Genomic DNA, 18,873 nt, shown 5'->3' with positions numbered 1-18,873 from the left:
CAGGCATAGGCCTGTTACAGTCCGCACAGGGCTTAATCCCTGGACACCAGGGCATGTCCCACCTGGGGCGAAGTCCCCGCTGGGGCTCTAACTTCTAACTACACTTAACACTAACTACTATAAACTACTATTTACAAGGCCCTGAGACTCAAAGTCAGAAGAGATGAAAACCGCAAGCCCTTGCTATGCATGGAAAGACGCTCCGACTAACCACCCCAGGTGGTAAGAAGGAAGTGAGAGGGTGAAGGGCTGGCGGCGCCTGATATACTGACACATGAGTACAGACTCAAGGGGGCGCCACAGCCGACCCTACGGATACCGCTAAGGCAAAAATCTCTGACGACCGTGCACATAGGCACACGCATAGCTAGAACATATTCGACATGAGCAAGCACTCTAAGAAGAAACAATATTTTTGTTGAACAACAAACTAACTGTTATTTACTACACAGGTAAGAGCTAAAACATCAGATCTAGTTAGTACACTTTTAAAACGTTATTGCAGTTGTTTTCAGTGCAACAGAGTATATATACCATTGGGTGAAATCCAGTCTCCATGGCAGTCAATGGCAAAACCTCCTTTGACTTTATAAAACACCTCCTGAATTCACTGCAATACCCAGACCTTTTACATTATCACACTCTATTACATGCCTGAAACTGTTCTTTGTGTCAAGTGCTACATTGGGTCAAAATAATCAGGTGAACCTTGATTTTGATAACAGGTTGTGCCACACCCAGTCACTAAAACTTTAGGGAATAAAAAAAATACCAAGAATCTAGTAGAATAATACAGCTGCTGATGTAGAAAGCGGGACTCCAAGACTAACATTCCTGTCTGATTGCCTTTATAAACAGCACACAATAATTTTCCAGTACAGTAGTCATTCTGCTAACAGACTTGCCAGCTCTCTCTCAGGCAGGTTTCTTTTTACTTTAGCGCTCATCATTTTGACAGATTTCGTTATTTTCCCAGGGAGTACAGGATCAATAACACTGCCTGCTAATTTACATGAGTCTTGGGGGGGCTTATTTGAATTAAATGCTACAGTTCTTTACTCTTCCTTCTTCAATGATATCAACAATTACGCAAGGGATCAAATTCAGCCCTGGTGTAAGTGGGTGCCATTCCCATTGGAACAGTGGCAGCTGCTCCCTTGCACCAGACACAGAACATCAGTCCCACCAGACAGGGGTGCCGGAAAAGGGGGGGCCATGGTCCCCCACTTTTTACTGGCCACAAGTGTGAGCAGGGGTGTGGAGAAGAGAGAGCAGGGGCAGGGTTTTGGGGGGGAAGAGGCGGCAGGAGGGTGGAGCCTCGGGGGAAGGGGTGGTGTAGGGGGTGGCCCCCCGCACTGTTAGGAAGCTTCTGCCATCCCTGCCACCTATTTCACCTCCAATTGCCCCTGCCTACACCCATCCCCCCATCACAGGGGGAGTTTCTCCAGCCTGCAGGGAAGGCAGAGGCCCTTAAGCAAACTCCCTGGGGGCTGAAGCAGCCCGGCAGTGAATTTCTCCCATAATGAAACATATTCTTTTATCCTGCTAATCTTCCCTTGGGAATAAGTTCTGAAGCCCAGACTGTGGAGACTCAAGCCACACAGAGATAATTTAGCCTTGGTGAAGCTTAACTGCAGTGATATTACGTTACATTTTATAGTGGGGGAAACCAAGATGAAGGCTAGCCTGAGTGCTTATCCTAAAGCAACCCGGGGGCGTCTCCTGACTTCGCGTGCTGTGTAACGCTGAATGTACTTCATCTCCAGCCAGTTGTCCTAAGTTATTTGGCACAAATGCATTCAGTACTAGCCAATAAAGTCCACCTAATTCCATTTGGCCTCTCCGCCCATATTTATTAAGCAAGAACTGATATAGAGCAGTGTGGATTCTTCATACTGTCAAATAACTAATCCCTTAGTCACAAGCCCTGAACTCCGTTTACAGACCCAGAAATTGCTCCCTCCCTCCCATTCACAGCACTGCATCCCTGGCCCACGCATCTTGTGCTGGATATTTTTTTGGTTTTCCTCTGAATAATTAGATATTTGCCAATGGACACTGGACTTGACAGACTCATATGGAATAGACTGAGGGTAGCTCTGACTCCTTCTAGTGGCTGGACCATATAGCGAACTATATGCTGAAAAAACCAGACACGCTCATAGGAATAAATTACATACACATGGGTGACCAGGACTACAGTCCTGACCTCATGCTCCAAAATCACTGGCTTCCACCACTGGATCTAAAGGAGAATGGCTGTTGCTGTTGATAGCAGCAGGTCTCTTCTCCTTTCTGTCGGACAGACAGCTGAAGGCTGCATTACCTACCCATACATACGGTCTGAAGTCTTAGTTCTATAACCCCAATCCTAGTCTATCGACTCCAATTCTAATTTCTAATCTGTCTCCATTTGTTAATTGATCAAAAAGAAGCCTGAGAGAGATGACTTGATTACAGTATATAAGTGTCTTCACGGGGAGAATATATCAGGTACTAAAGGGCTCTTTAATCTGGCGGAGGAAGGCATAACAAAAACCAAAGATTAGAAGCTAAAGTCAGGCAAATTCTAATTAGAAATAAGGCAGAAATATTTAACAGTGAGGGTGCTTAACCACTAGAACAAACTACCAAAGGAATTGGTGGATTCTCCATCTTTTATCTGCAAATCAAGATTGGATGCCTTACTAGAAAAATTTTGGCCTGTATTATACAGGAGGTCAGACTAGATGATCTAATGACCTTCAGGTCTTAAAATCTGTGAATCTATGAAACCAACTCTACCCCAGAGGTAGCTACATTTCAGTGATGGATGACATGACTTTTATATACAGAGTGTGTAAAGCCTACGATGAGCTTCCAAAATAATATTAATAAGCACTTGGATAACACGTAATATCAGTAAAGCAAATACAAACATTAACTAATTCATTTAACTGCCTATGTGCATTTCTAATGTACCCTCATTATACTAGCTAGCCATCCTGTACAAAATCGAGGGTCACAATGATATATTTCTAAGGATATATTTTGCTTTTCTTTATTTTATTTTAAGTCAATTTCTCATGCAGGATTATCTCTCTAGTGTGATGGACCCAGGCCAGTTGGGATCAGCAGCGTAGTAGAAGGGAGATATACTGGCCACTGGATAAGCAGTTTTCTGTTCCCTGAGTAACCAGAGCAGGGGCTGCTCCAGGCTAATGAGAACATCTGACTCCAATTAACCTGCTAAGAGTCAGGGGAGGCTGTTAAGCACCTGACTCTAATTAAGGCCCCTCTGATGCTATAAAAGGGCTCACTCCAGTCAGGCCAAAGGGAGCCAGAGGAGAGGAAGTGAGTGCGAGGAACTGGGAGCAAGAGGCGTGCAAGAAGCTGAGAGTGAGTAGGCAAACTGCTGGAGGACTGAGAAGTACAAGCGTTATCAGGGGGCAGGTCCAGTGGTGAGGACAAAGAAGGTGTTGGGAGGAGGCCATGGGGAAGTAGCCCAGGGAGTTGTAGCTGTTGTGCAACTGTACCAGGAGGCACTCTAGACAGCTGCAATCCACAGGGCCCTGGGCTGGAACCCGGAGCAGAGGGCAGGCCCGGGTTCCCCCCAAACCTCCCAACTCCTGATCAAACACAGGAGGAATTGACCTGGACTGTGGCTTCTACCAGAGGGGAAGGTCTCTGAGCTGTTTCCTGACCCACAGGTTAAATCTGTGAGGCGAGCAAATCCGCCAGTAAGCGCAGGACCCACCAAGGCAGAGGAGGAACTTTGTCACACTAGGTTTTAGACCATGTTCACCACTGTTCTCTCTGAGCACCTGTCTTCTTTGAGAAATGCTATTCGCTTTACTTGCTGCTCTTTTGCTGCGGGAAAGGGAGTGACCAGCAGTGGTTCAATTGCTCTCTCGGGCGGTAGGGCACTGCACAGTTCAGGATCCTCCCCTGCCTAGAGCTGTACATTTTACACTATCAGCCCCTTTCACAGCTGGCACTGGGAAGTGCAGAAGCAGAGGCAGACTTTGAAATAGCTTGCTCTTGCTCATTAAGGGTTCAGATATGGGTCCTGAAACAGATCTCGAATTGTACAGGAAGGCACAATAGGGCATGGAACATTGGTGTAGTATGTTCCCATCAGTCAGACGTGAGGAGGAAGTAGGCTACCACATAGTGAACCTGCTGTGGCTTCTGGGTGGCCTTTGCTGTCAGGTCCAGCCAGTTTCAATAAAAAAAAAAGTTTTAAAAAATTTCTATTCTCTGACATTTAATTTGAAAACACACTAGTGTATCGAATTCTTCATTCGGTGTTTCATTGTATCCTTTTACAGATGCTTTACTGGAGTTGCTCGGTTCTAACCTCCTGCTAAACCATGGAATTACTGCTCCTTGCCCTACTCCGTTTGGTTCTCCCAAGAGGTGGCTGCATTTCAAAGTGATATATAATTTGCAAAGCACTATGGGATTGTTTTGGAAGAAATACACTGTTATTAGTATCATAGGCATTTATTTTCAGATAACCTAATGCTTAATGTGGATGATTATTTTTTATTTGCATGACAATCCCCAGTAGAGATTGGGAGCCTCCTGTTACATACACAGTAAGATCCCATTTCTGCCCCAAAGACAAGTAGACAAGGATCAAAACAGGAAAAAAAGGGGCAGTCGGGAATAGTGGCTTGCCAAAAGTCAGTGCCAGAGCCAGAAATAGATCCCAGGTCTCCTAAGATCCAGACCAGTGCCCTACTACTAACCACACCACCTTTCAAATAGAGTCTTCATAAGGTAGATTCAATTCTATTTAAATTCACAGTACCAGAAACCCTGTGCAACTTCAATCAAAAGCAACAAGAGAAAAAAGATTTACTACAAAAAAGAAGCCATTGTTCCCTTCTTCTATATTCCAGTCTAGAGTGGAGTGCTCAGTGGAAACGGAAAAGGACCTTATTGTAACAAGATGCTATAATAATTTTACTTGAAACCCTAAAACTAATTCAGGGCTCATTAAAAAAAATGGTGAAAGAGAATGGTTTCTTTAAGATGTTCTTGGTCAGAGAATATGCTAAGCACACATTTCTAATATCTGGGTGGGCAAACGCAAGTGGAAATTTCAATTCTACAGAGGCATGGAGAATGTGCTTCTGAAAATGTTTCCAGTCAAAAACATGTGAAGTGTGGTCTACACGGAGCGAAGGAGAGCGTGTGGTCTGTCACATCATCAGCTGGAGTATGTGGCCTTTCTGGGTATTAAGCATGTTTGGTGTTTGTTGCCATGGCTCTGACAAAACGGACCGATGAGAACATCAATGTCTCGCTAAACTGCTTCTGAGGAGAACTGTGCTGAACCACGCTTGTAAGTTGCCTGGTAATTCCATACAGGAAAAACAACTATCCTAGAAGAACGTTAAGGGGCTAAAGAAGTGAGGCAATTTGGACATACCAAGATAATGGCCCTTTCTCAGCAGTATTGGTGTGTGTGTGTGTGTGTGTGTGTGTGTGTGTGTGTGTGTGTGTGTGTGTGATTTAACTCCATCCTTAACTCAGCCCATTGTTATTGCTCATTATTTTTATGGAGATGTAATCGTACAAGGTGTAGTAGAGAAGGCACAAAACAACACGCACACTTCACCAGGAATTCACAGTGCTGCAATCTGGGGCCCGTCACCCCTTGTGTGCACACCCAAGTGTGTTCCCAACAATGCACTTGCCTGGTGGTGAAAGATGCCAGACCACTGCTCGCTGAGCTTAGTCAGCGGCTTATCTCAGGTTTTTAGCTCCCTGGAGATGGTGCCAAAGCCCTCTGGGCTTGTCTGCATCCATCCCAGGCACCTCCAAATGGCTTTTCAAAATTTCCAATGGAAACCTTTCTTGCTGAGCATGGATCATGAGCTGAGAGTTTACCCAGGCCTCCTGCTTGGAAACGGTGCCACACCATAGAATTATGCAACTTCCTTGTGGAAATTAGGAGCATTTCCTTGAGTGTTTTGGGATTCTGGCCTCTTCTTTTGCAGTTCCAAGGGTGTACATGGTATCCTATGATGTCTGTGGAAGCCACTGCTTCTGAGCACTGTGCTGGGAACAGTGAGATACCCACCTACACAGCAATGTGACTGCAATGATGTAGAATAGCAACAGTGCCGAGACCAGGCAAAAGTGCAAGGGTTCTTCACCCGAAACAGCCCATGGCCTATGTGGACAGAGCACACCACTGGTGATGACACTAGTGCTCTCTCACGGGTTCCATTCTCTAGTGCAGACACAGCATTAGAGAGATAGGAGACATGGCTCACACAGGAGGGCTTTGGGAAAGCAGTAGGTTGTAAGGGGAGATTCAAAAGAAGAGAGCAAGGCCAGCTGGCTTATTTGAAACTGAGGCAGTCCCAAAATGAAGTATTTTTTCACACGAGGGTCAACCTGTGGAACTCCTTGCTAGAGGATGTTGTGAAGGCCAAGATTATAACAGCGTTCAAAAAAGAACTAAAGTTCATTGAGGATAAGTCCATCAATGGCTATTAGCTGGGATGGGCAGGGATGGAGTCCCTAGCCTCTGTTTGCCAGAAGCTAGGAATGGGCAACAGGGGATGGATCACTTGATGATTACCTGTTCTGTTCATTTCCTCTGGGGCACCTGGCACTGGCCACTGTTGGAAGACCGGATACTGGGCTAGATGGACCTTTGGTCTGACCCAGTAGGGCCGTTCTTATGTTCCAGGCAAAGGAATGAGACAGCATGAGTGCACTGAATCAAGCAGGCCTGGAGCCGTCACCACGGTACCTGCTGGGATCACCTGCACCTGATCCTGAAAGCCCTTGTGCAGTACACAGAAAGGAGTGTGAAAGGCCAATATGACTGAGTGACAGCAAAGGTCTGAACAGAAGCTATCAAGGCATAGTGAGACTTAAGCTGGCGCTTAAAGTTCATCGGGTGCAGAAGTGCTTTCCTGAATCAGGATCTGAGCTCAGAACTGCGTGACACACATAAAGGTCTCGCAATCTAAATTAGTCAGATGGTACAGATCAGACACACAATACAGCAGAGGACCAGATGTGACAGAATATATCCCTGTGTTCACGCCCGACATGCTATTGTAATAATCTTTGTATAAAATACGCCTTGTAAGGTATCATTTAAAAACTCATAATTTGCTGATCAATAATATCATGCACATATCAGCATTATATGTGAAGTTATAGACGTAAACTGAGATTCTGACTAAAAATAAGGTTTTCCAGAGAAGTCTGGGGATTGGCCAAACCAGTTCCTCAGTGACAAAGGGTAAAGTGACGCTTCAGACAGGTATAAACAAGGCTGATGAACCATTACCTGCTACGTGGCTGTTCTTTGGCAGAAAAAGGACAAAAAAAAAATTCTACCTCTTAGCAAAGAAACAACATGGGAGTTCCTTTCCACACAGACTGCCTGTCACCTTGCTCCCAGCTGGTAATGCTTCTCAAAGGGGGAACACTGCAAGACACTCCTTTCTCTCTTCCTGCCCATTGCATTCATGACACCGAAAGCAAAAAAGGACTGGATGCTGGGAGAAGGGGTCGTGACCTACAGGGTTTGGTCAGGAAGACTGCTGAAAGCGTATGGTGAGAAATTTTGCTTGAATCTGATACAGTTTGTTGAGTTAGGAATTACAGTCAATGTCTTATCTTTATTTTTCTTGTAACCATTTCTGACCTTTATGCCTCAATTCCTTGTACTCAAAATCTCTCTTTGTGGTTAATAAACGTGTTTTCTCTAATCCAGTAGGTTTAAATTGAAGAGTCTGGGAAACTCCATTTGGGGTGACAAGTTGTGTGCCTAAGTTCAAGAAACAACAGACCGAATATGACTTTTGTATTTTCCAGGAGAGGGCTGGGCAGTGCAGGACATAGATTTCTGGGAGAAAATCTAAGACTAGGGTTGTGTTGGGGTCACCCTGCAGAATAATGACGGCTGGTGAGAGCCAGAGTGTAACCCAAGTGTGGCTGGCAGGCTGCAGCTACAAGCAGACACTTAGGGTCTGGTTTGCATGCTGGAAGGCTGTTTGTGAGTAGCCCAGGTGGGAGCTACTTCAGCAAATTATTGTTAGGCACCCCCGGTTGCAGGGCAGGGGTGACACTGCCGCCTCACTGTTCTGGACTGCACCCCGGTATCTCACACCAAGTAAGGTTTAAAGGCCAGGTTTTTCTTTTCAACAGAGTGTGACAACTAATCAAGCCCTATTCTGCATTGAATAAAGAAACAAGATTAGACATGCCCCCACTGCAACGCTGTGTAGCTAAATATAGGAAACTATTTGGTCTCCCAGATTATGCAGCTAAGGGGAAGAAAAAACACAATCCCCAAATAAATTTTATATTTGGAATCCTGCTGTGCTGATCACAAATTAAATGGACTCTGAGGTAACGACAATCTGATCTGTTTAACAAATGAAAAATGAGTGTTACAGCGTTATTGCAGTTAACCGTGTGCCTGAATGCTGTCATACACATTGACAGTGCTCAGTGGAGAGATGCTTTCGAGAAGTGTGGTTGCAAGAAATAGGGATGTTGATTTTGTTTTTTAAGCTCCTTACCGTGACTGGCAGGGGTGTGTGTTACATCTCCTGACTTGGGGTTCAGGGCGCATCACACGCTGGCAGTCACTGTCATTCACCAGCATCATAGTCTTGTTAACGATCCTAGTACAGGACACAACGGTTTTACGTTCACCTAAAAGTCAAACCAAAAACAATGGCAAACCAGTAAGCTAGTTAATTGCTGGAGGCTGTTAACTATTTAAGATCAACATGTTATTTAACAAATCTCCTCTACAGCTAAACTTTCTGCCTACCTCTACCTATAGCATACAGAACTAATCTCTCTATGGATGTTTCTGTCTTCTCTGCCTTCTCTTTGCGTTGTTCTCAGGGGCGGCTCTATGTATTTTGCAACCCCAAGCACGGCTTTCAGGTGGCTTTCAGTGGCGCGCCTGTGGGAGGTCCGCCAGTCCACGCCTTCGCCTACACGCCGCCGAATTATTGCGGGACCGGCGGACCTCCTGCAGAAACGCCGCCATGCTCTCACAGCGACTGGCAGGCCGCCCCCTGCAGCTTGCCGCTGCAGGCATGCGCTTGGTGCGCTGGTGCCTGGAGCCGCCCCTGGTTGTTCTGTCCTGTCAGCAAAGGTGGAAATCTTTACACAGTGATTAGAGCCCTACCAAATTCACGGTTCATTTTGGTCAATTTCATGGACAGAGGATTTTTAAAATAATAAATTTAATGATTTAAATCTGAAATGTCACGGATGTAATTGCAGGGGTCCTGACCCAAAAGATGGGGCACTGCAAGATTATTGTAGGGAGGTCGTGGCATTGGCATCTCTACTTCTTCACGTAAATACAACCTCGAAAGCAATCTGCACTGATTTAGGTTCCTCCTCCACATGCTGCTGGGACCCATACATCACCTAGCACAGATGCTCCAGGGAAGTAGGGTGGAGCCGGACAACTGGCCATCTCTATGGATGACTAATAATGACCTGAGATCCACCACTTAGCCTGAGCTTCCTGTTGTACAGCTGGGCTCCTGCTGCTTCTTCCCCTTCATCCTGACTAACATCCAACTCATTTAATGCAGCAAAAACAAGGCTGAAAAGGAATGGGCAGGCGTCAAAGGCTGCAGTTTGGGCTTACTCAAATTTTACAAGGGAATGAAATAAGCAGCTAAAATATAAATCATTTCCGGTCCCCAGGCCCTCTGGATGTACTACATTAAAAAGTGCTGCCAATCTGACACACCAGGCTCAAGAGTCTCCTCTTCTTTTCTGCCGTATCCAGTCAATTGGGGTTGGTGGCTCTCGTTCACCATCTCCAAGTGTTCTTGTCAATATATCCCACATCTCATCATCTCACATGGCCCAGTCGATACTCCCTTGGTTCTTCCATTGTGTGTGTGTGTGTGTGTGTGTGTGTGTGTACACACCTTCATCATGGCTCCTACTGTTTCACTGCATAGCTTATTAGCAATTATCTGACTCAGCATTTTCAATTTGGCAGTGTGAGGTAGTTGTTCTTCTCTCTTCCAAACTGGCCAGCATTTCAACTGGCCTAATCCTATTCTTAATTCACATTGCTCTTTAGTTTACTTTGCATATTCTTATTGCAAAGAATTCCTATCACTCCCTCCACTTCCACCCACTGCTCTTCATGTGGCTGCCAGCATCGTCATCCATATTCTGATCATGGCTCCACACTGACCCAAGGTGTTCAAATTGTTGCATAGACTTTAATTTGATACCATCTAGTTTTATTGGCTTTTTGTTGTCCCTCAAAGCATTCTATGTACTCCATCTTTTGTGAGCTGATGCGTAAGCCATTTTTTTTCTAATGCAGCCCATCACAGCTCTACGGCTGTTTCCAGTTCATACTTATCTTCAGGGCACAATGTTGTCGGTTAAAAGCATGCTCCATGGAGCCTCTCCCCGAATTTCCTGCCTCAAGGTGTTCGTTGCAATCACAAATAAGAGAGGGCTAAAGGCTGATCCTTGATGTGGGACTACCCTCGCAGTGAATGACTCACTGTAGCCACAGCTGCTTCTCATTACTGTTGTCCATGATAGTCTGAACATATGACTCCAGCAGATTGTGTACCCATAGGCACCTCCATAACAATTGTCTAGGAATTCTCTAAATCCACAAATACTAAGTGCAATTCCTTGTGCTTCTCTCCGTATTTCTCCTGCAAACACATTTCTCCTGCCATTGTTGGCCTTCCTGGCACAAACCCAAGTTGATGCTCCTGCGCCTCCCAAAGTATTTTCTCAATAATTCTTTTCGGACACTTTATTGTGTGACTCATCCACTTGATGGGCCAGTAATGACTCCATACTTGCACATCTCCTTTATGCTTGAAGTTAGGGACCAATGCGCTCTTCCTCCCCACACTGGGAATTTTTCCAGTACAGAGAATTAAGTTGAAAAAGTTTGTCATCATTACCACTCCTTCATGGCCTAATTCTTCAAATACTTCAATTGGTACATCATCTGCTCCCACAGTCTTCCCACGTTTCATCGTCTTTAGCACTGTCTGAGTCTCCACTGCGGTGATAGGTCTTGTCTGGTTTTTGCTTGTGCATACTTCCCTCAATGGCTTCTTCACATTCTCTTCAGTGAGCAGTTTCCCATAAAACTGCTGCCACCACCTAATGATTTCACCATCTTCCCCTAGTACTCTTCCATTTTAATCTTTGACACACTTCACAGCTCCCAAGTTCTCTGGGCTTCTTTGCTTAATCTTGGCTAATCTACATATTCCTTTTCCCCCTTCCTTCATTAAGAGTCCTGAGTAGTCCTTTAAATGGCTGACCCTTTGCTTCTGCAACTGCTCTTTTAGCTATTTTCTGTACCAGTCTGTACTACTCAGAACTTACCATTACTCTTATTTTCTGCCATTGCCATTCTTCTTTACCATTTCCTGCATGTCATTGGGCCACCACCAATTTCCCTCATTTCCTCTGATCCTTAGTCAGCTTGTGCACTTTCTGTAATATATCTGGATATTTTCCCCAAATCTTATTATCATCATCATGGCCAGTTTAGTTGTTGTCCAACCTCCATAGAACTTCATCATTAAATTTCACACTCCGGATCAAGACAACACACTCCAGAATGGTCCTACTATTTCCACACAACCTATGTCTCTGCATCAGCTGAGAAGGGGGCTCAACTCCACTAATGAACATGGCACCTTGGGCTTAACAATCCACTTTGATGCAAAGATGTTGCATTGTGACAGTGAGATAGTTGCCTTTCAACACGGTGAGTCAACACTATGATGTCATGATGTAAACATCACCAACTCACCATGCAAACCTGCCCTAGTGATATTTATTTGGGGGGAAACTCCTCAAGCATCTCCCATTATAACCTTAAGTCTGGCTGTTTTATATACTTGACAAACCGAATGCTCGTGATGTTTGACCAATCAACAAAAAAAACCCATTAAGACCTGTCACAGTGTAAATTAAGTCCCTGTTCACTTTTAGAACCATAAGTGAGTCCCAAACTAAAAGTCCCAAAGGGAAGAAGACCTTTCCACCAAGAACAAGTACTGGAATGTGTCTGAAAATCAAAGTGTTTAAGAACTGACATATCCGAGCCTACTGATGGTGATATTTTGCCATATTGCAAGAAGGTGATATTTGAGCCCCTAATTGTGTGGAAGGGCTGTTGTACCTAAGACCCTGTCAACAGGTTTAAGACTCACTCTCATGAGGGCTCAATACTGGGAAAAATTGTTATTGTAAAAAGAAAGCAAACAAGGCAATTTTTAAATCAACTATTTTATAAGGAAAAAAAATACAGGCATTTAGTATAGTGAGGTTGGAGGATCCTGGGGGTGGCAAACCTGACAAGGAGTGAGGCTTTTAACCCGAGCACTCTAACTCCTTTGTGGTATCTTCATGATGGGATGAATTGCTGGAGCTGGCACCAACCACTCAGTGCTAGTCGTGAAAGGAGCTTGGCTAGGGAGAATTAAAGCTGCCTCTCCCATATACGGAAAGCCAACATATAGCGGCAGATGCAGCATTAACTGTCTTCTGTGGGGATGAAGTCCCCCTCTGGCTTTGTGAATCTATCCCAGAATGCCCCAGGAAAAATCAACTGAAAAGTGTGATCTGCAGGGTGCTAATGTGGTTAGCTGGTTAAGGGTTTCTGATGCAATCTACAGCAAATTGTCACAGTGCGACTGCTCCTACTTCATCCTCGGAGAAGGAAGTTTCTTTCAGCAAATATGCCTGCATGCCTGTGAAAACTCTGCTCCAAGAATCTGACTGAGCCTTGAGATATGGGGCTGCATATAAGTGCCTTGAGCCATCCGTGAAGCACTAAACCAGGTGCAGTTCCACTGCATAGTAATGAACCGACAAAGCTGCAGCCCTGCCAGAACACTGAGTACAGACTGCACGGCTGCTGCTAACTTGCAGATCTGGTGAAAGTGAGCTTTCGTTTCACCCAATTGCCATGCCAACAGCCATTTCCGTAGCTTAGCCTTCCTCGTGATGTCTGTGCTTTGGCAGCGCTGCAGCCTGTGTTCTGCATTCACCTCTCTTTATTGCCTGCCTTGGCAAACACTGTACAAAACAATCCCACCACATTCCCAAATGGCCTTACCTCCTCCACACTGCACACTGCATCCTTCCCATCCGCTGTGTGTCCAGATGTACAAAGAATCCTGTTGTTTTTCTGGCTCGCTTCTGTTTTCGGCGGTATAGTTGACAGGAATGGTGTATTCGTAATGAATTCCATAATTCTGGTCGTGAAATAACAGCACCTGGTGGAGCAGCAGAAGAAAGGCTGTTACGATACACTGCACTGGAAAAGCCAACAGAGTGCAGAGATGGCAAAGCAAGCAATGCTGTCTCAGGCCAACACGTTCAAAGGCGGGTGCTTCAAGAAAGGCCCCCAAATCCTTATTTAGGCACTACAGTCAAAGTGGCCTGATCTTCAGAGGTGCTGACACAAAGGAAAACCATGAGAGCTAGTGCTCAGAGCTTCTGAAAAATCAAGCAATTTATGGTGGTGTCCAAAACCAGGCTTTGGTGTCTAACGTTAAGTACTCAATTTTGAAAAATTTGGCCTTCGCTTTGTTTGGTGTCAGATGTGATGAGTTGGCTTCAAAACAGAATTAATTCGACAGCAGGAAACATTAAATCAGATTGACGTTCATAAAGTAACTAATTAAATTAACGAGTGCATGGAATTAAGATGCCATTCATCATACATGCCTTAATTTGTTTTGGGAAGTCAGGCTTGTTGCCAGGCTGATCTATTTATTCAACCTTCTGGGAGGATGAGTGGGTTGGGAGAGAGAGGTGGTTTTTGAGTTTAACATCGTATCACTTCACACTTTAATGGCACGGGAATTTATTAATGCTGCAGAGAGGCGCGTTTAACAGCTTAATCAATAAACAAGTCAAATCATCACCATGGGAAATTGTGCTGACAAGAACGAGTCTGTCCTGAGCTAACTGACAAACCCCACTAATGGGATGTGACTGTCTCTCCCTACACACAGGTATTTTCTGAAGGAAGAAAGAAGGCGCTGGGCTTTTTCACATCAGGCACTGACATCAGTGGTTCCATTCAAGTTCTCACCTCGCTACGCCGCCGCTGCAGTGATGCTGAGGTGTGAAACCTGCTTCTAACAGGCTCATGTATGACCTCTCCAGCCTCTCTACTCTGTGAAATTCAGGAAAAGGGACCACTATAAACGAAAGGAGGGCTGACGAAGGGTGCCTCATTATTAGTCATAGTGGGCGTGGAGTTCCGATTCTACTTGGATTTACACACTGGGTCAGATTTGGCTCTCACTTTCACTGAGTAACTCTGGTAAAAGGGGTCCCACCGGTGTAAAACCAGAGAGAGATAAGAAACAGACCCACTGCATCTTTTATCTGAATTACTGTGCTATGTAACAGATAGACTAGCTGACTTTGGAGCACATCTATTTTCTGGCCAAGATTCTCAGTGGGCGTAAATTGGAGTATCTCCTTTGAAGTCAAAGGACCTATGCCAATTTACACCAGCTGAGGATGTGGCCTCTGTGATTTTTTAAAGCAGATATAATTACTATTACAACATAACCCCAGTAGTATTAGAACAATAATTTGAACAGGAACCCTCCAGGCACCCACAGGTACGTGCCTTTCTGACTCTTCATTGTTCTGGAAACACATTTTCAACCCGCTAAAACCTCCCAATCAAATAAGGTTTATAAGCACCCATGACCTGGGATGGGGCATAAAATGACAGTTCATGCTCTGGAAGCCTGGACTTGAGTTTAGGGCTGTCTGAATAATTATTTTGGTTCAGTAGCTGAAATAAAAAAATCTCCCCAAAATTTCATTGACGGTTGACCTGCAACAATTGTTTTTGTTTTTTCCATTTTTTATTTCCATCTTTTTTATTTGTTTTTGTTTTCAAAATAAATCCAACTATATTTCAAAATGAAAAGTTTCATTTTAATAAAATTGAAGCAAAATGTTTTGACTTTTGTCAATTTTTTTCCAGCCAAAACTATTTGCTAATAGTTTCAGTCAACTCAAAACTGCACTTCAGTGAATAAACGGTCTGAAAAATTTTGCCCGGTTTCATCTGAGTTGCAGCAATTGACTCCCTATAAGTCTGTCCGATGAGCACTGTAAGAGCAGCAGGCACTCTGCACCTTTTAGTTGATCTCCACAGTAAACAAGTCCGGACAGAAAAGTTTCTTCCAGGAGGAGTAGGAAACAAAGAGAAGTTTTTGCTTTGGCTACAGAGGAAACTTTGTTTTTCATAGATTCTCAGGCCAGATGGGACCATTGTGATAATCTAGACTGGCCTCCTATACAGCACAGGCCATAGAACTTCCCACAATAATTCCTAGAGCAGAGCTTTTAGAAAAATAGCCAATGTTCCTTTAAAAATGGTTAGTGATGGAGAATCTGCCATTTTGGTAAACTGTTCCAATGATTAATTATTCTTACTGTTAAAAAATGACACCTTATTTCTAGTCTGAATTTGTCTAGCTTCAATTTCTAGCCATAGGTCATGTTAGACCTTTCTCTGCTAGACTGAAGAGTCCATTATTAAATATTTCTTCCTCCTTATAGACTGTAATCAAGTCACCCCGTAACCTTCTCTTTGTAAAGTAAACAGATTGCACTCAAGTCTATCACTATAAGGCATGTTTTATTCTTAGCTGGAAGCCAAAGTTAAGCCCGCAACGGACCACATGATCATCATATTTACAAAGCTTTCTGCAGAATCCAAAACATTAGGCAACAGTCAGCAGAGAACTCAAGTCCTGCCCTGACTTTATTTAAGCACGCGAGGTATGAGCAGCTCATCCGACTGCACTACGGAAACAGTCATGTTTAAAGCATCTCTGTGCTCTGCAAGGGTTTGGTTGTCCTCTGTTGCCAAGAGGAGGTCTAGCATAGGCCTAGCTACACAAACATTCATTTATCCAAGAAATATACTTACAGTAACACATTTGGAGAAACGCCCCAAGTATTAAAAAACAACTCCTTAAACGAGATCCTTATTATCTCAGTATGGAAACAAAATGAGTGAATCGAAGGGCCCATATGAAACCAATTTCATAGCCACATATAATATGTGTGTGCGCATGTGTGCGTGTGCGTGTAAAACTGATTTCAAATGCAGGTCGTAATAGATTCAGTGAGGCTTCTGGCTCTCTGTCAGTCAAGTGTGTTCCACCGTTGTTTAGACCCGTGGTCTCCAAAGTGGGGTGCGCAAGAGGATCCTTGAGGATGCACGGCAGTGGAGCACTTATTTTTCTCCCCTTCGTCAGGTTAACTGATAGGGGTGAACGATCGAAAAAGTTTGGAGACCACTGGCTAGATAACAGTTTTCTATTTCGAGGTAACTGGTAACCATCCTTTTCATTCTTGTGTTGAAAGAATTAAAACCACTATCCTAGTTCAGGGACAAGATTAATATTTGACTTGAGAAAAGAGTTTCAAATCAATTACGTGCTGTTTTAAGCGAGTTTTGTTTATGACTCTCCCAATGATTTTGGGCTGCAGGTTTGTTCTAATGGTCCGATACTGGTCTCTCGCCCATCCTTAAAATGCATCTGGGGAAGCGGGAGAGAAAGGAAAAAAAATCACCCCTATTAATATCTGACTGAAAAGTCGGGTTGTATTACAGTAGAATCTCAGAGTTACGGACACCAGAGTTATGAACTGATGGGTCAACCACACATCTCATTTGGAACCAGACAAGACAGTTACCTCCCTTTCGTCACTGTTGTTCTTTGACATGTGTTGCTCATTATCCATTCCAAGTAGGTGTGTGCATGTCACGTGCACAGCAGTTGGAATGTTTTTCCCCTAGCGGTACTCGTCGGGTCAGCTGTGGAGCTGCCTGGAGTCGTGCCTTCATGGCTGTGTATATAGGTCCCCGCCGACCCATCGCCTCTTCAATTCCTTCTTGCCAGATGTTCCAACAGAGGGGAGGCAGGCAGATATGAACAACACATCTCGAAGAACAACGGTTACGAAAAGGTAAGTAGCCATTTTTGATTCTTTGAGCGTTTGCTCATGTCGATTCCAAGTAGGTGACTCCCAAACAGTTCCTAGGAGGGGTCGGAGTTCATTGAGTCGCAGACTGCAGCACCGCTCTGCCAAATGCAGAATCAGCTCTAGCCTGCTGAGTAATGGCATAGTGCGACATAAAGGCGTGGATCGATGACCATGTCGCTGCCCTGCAGAGGTCTTGACTGGGCACCTGCAGCAGGAATGCTGCTGAGGAAGCCTGCGCTCTTGTGGAGTGTGCTGTTAATAATGGGGCAGGTATCGTTGCTCGGTCGTAGCACGTCCTGATACAGGCCGTGATCCATAAAGAGATCTTTTGGGATGACACTGAAAGCCCTCTCAGTCACTCAGCAATTGTGATGAAGGGTTTTGTTGAATTTCTAAACAGCTTTGTCCACTCAATGTAAAAAGCTAACGCTTGTCTGACATCCAGGGAGTGGAGCATTTGTTCCTGGTTACTAGCATGCGGCTTAGGGAAGAACACTAGAAGAAAAATGTCCTGAGTCATGTGGAATTGCAAAACTATCTTTGGGAGGAAAGCTGGGTGTGGCCGCAACTGTATTTCATCCTTATAAAAAACAGCATAAGGGGGCTCGGGTGTCAAGGCCTTAAGCTCAGACACCCTCCTGGCCAAAATTATAGCCACTAGAAATGCCACTTTCCAGGAAAGATAGAGGAGAGAGCAGGAGAGAGGGCTCAAAAGGAGGGCCCATCAGCCTGGAGAGCACCAGGTTAAGATCTCATGGGGGGGATCGGCTGTCTTACTTGAGGGTACAAGCTATCTAGTCTTTTGAGGAAGCGGCAAACCATGGGGTTAGCAAATAGCAGAACCGGGATGGAAAGCCGAGATGGCGGCGAGGTCCACCTTTCTTGATGACACTGCCAGGCCTTGCTGTTTTAGGTGCAGTAAATAGTCCAGGATGAAAGGTATCGATGAGTGTAATGGCAGAGTGTCCTTTTGCAGTGACCAAGTCGAGAATCTCTTCCACTTAGTCAGATAAGTCAAATGGATGGTTTCCTGCTGCCAAGGAGAACCTCCCTAACTGAGTCTGAGCATGTGAGCTCCAAGGGGTTTAGCTACAGAGTTTCCATGCTGTGAGGTGAAGAGACTCTAGATTGGGATATTGGAGGTGGTCGTGGTCCTGCGTGATCAAGTCCAGGACCAGGGGCAGTGTTCTAGGTGTGTCGACCAACTGATGCTCTCTCTCTTTGGACCTTCAGCAAGACCTTGTGAACAGGTGGGAAGTGCAGGAATGCATACAGCAGGTGCTCCAAGGGAGGAGAAAGGCGTCTGCGAGTGAGCCTGGTCTGTGATTCAGGAAGGAACAGAACTGCTGACACTTCTTGTTGCACCGTGTTGTGAATAGGTCTCTCTCGGGAAATCCCCACCTTTGCAAAAAAGTTGGTCATGACATCCGGGCGGAGGGACCACTTGTGATTGTGAAATGACCTGCTGAGATGATCGGCCAGTTCATTCTGGGAACCTGAGAGATATGATGCCTCTAGATGTATCGAACAGGCAATGCCGAAGTCCCACAGCTTAAGGGTTTCCTGGCACAGGGGAGAGGAGCAAGCACCACCCTATCTGTTTATATAGAACATCACTTTTGTATTGTCTGTGAATAGTGATGCACAATCCTGTCTAGGGGGAGCAGGGTAGAAGCGAGGGGTAGGCTGCGGCTTAAAATGTTTCCTCTGGGGGGCTGGTGTATGAAGCCCCAGGGACTTCAGTGTTGCCCATGAGTCTTTAAGGCTGTGGAGCTTAGAGTCTGTTTGCTCTCAGAAAAGCCATAAGCAGTCAAAAGGCAAGTCTTGAATTGTCTG

At 44.9% G+C, this 18,873-nt stretch overlaps 1 protein-coding gene across 2 annotated transcripts in view; it reads right to left on the bottom strand.

Annotated features, from left to right (window-relative positions):
- ADAMTS17 (ADAM metallopeptidase with thrombospondin type 1 motif 17) overlaps nt 1-18,873 on the bottom strand; it is a 268,096-nt gene that overhangs the window by 48,086 nt on the left and 201,137 nt on the right. Inside the window, exons 18-20 of one of the 2 annotated variants that reach the window (XM_044980672.1) lie at nt 14,105-14,188; nt 13,121-13,280; nt 8,544-8,679 (exon numbers count right to left, since the gene is read on the bottom strand). In XM_044980672.1, the coding sequence (XP_044836607.1) occupies nt 8,544-8,679; nt 13,121-13,280; nt 14,105-14,188 (380 nt within the window). The remainder of the gene's footprint in view (nt 1-8,543; nt 8,680-13,120; nt 13,281-14,104; nt 14,189-18,873) is intronic. The other variant, XM_044980674.1, reaches the window with a different exon arrangement.

This window comes from Mauremys mutica, chromosome 11, assembly GCF_020497125.1.
Source record: "Mauremys mutica isolate MM-2020 ecotype Southern chromosome 11, ASM2049712v1, whole genome shotgun sequence".
Lineage (NCBI taxonomy): Eukaryota > Metazoa > Chordata > Testudines > Geoemydidae > Mauremys > Mauremys mutica.
This window is presented reverse-complemented; position numbering and strand designations above follow the sequence as displayed.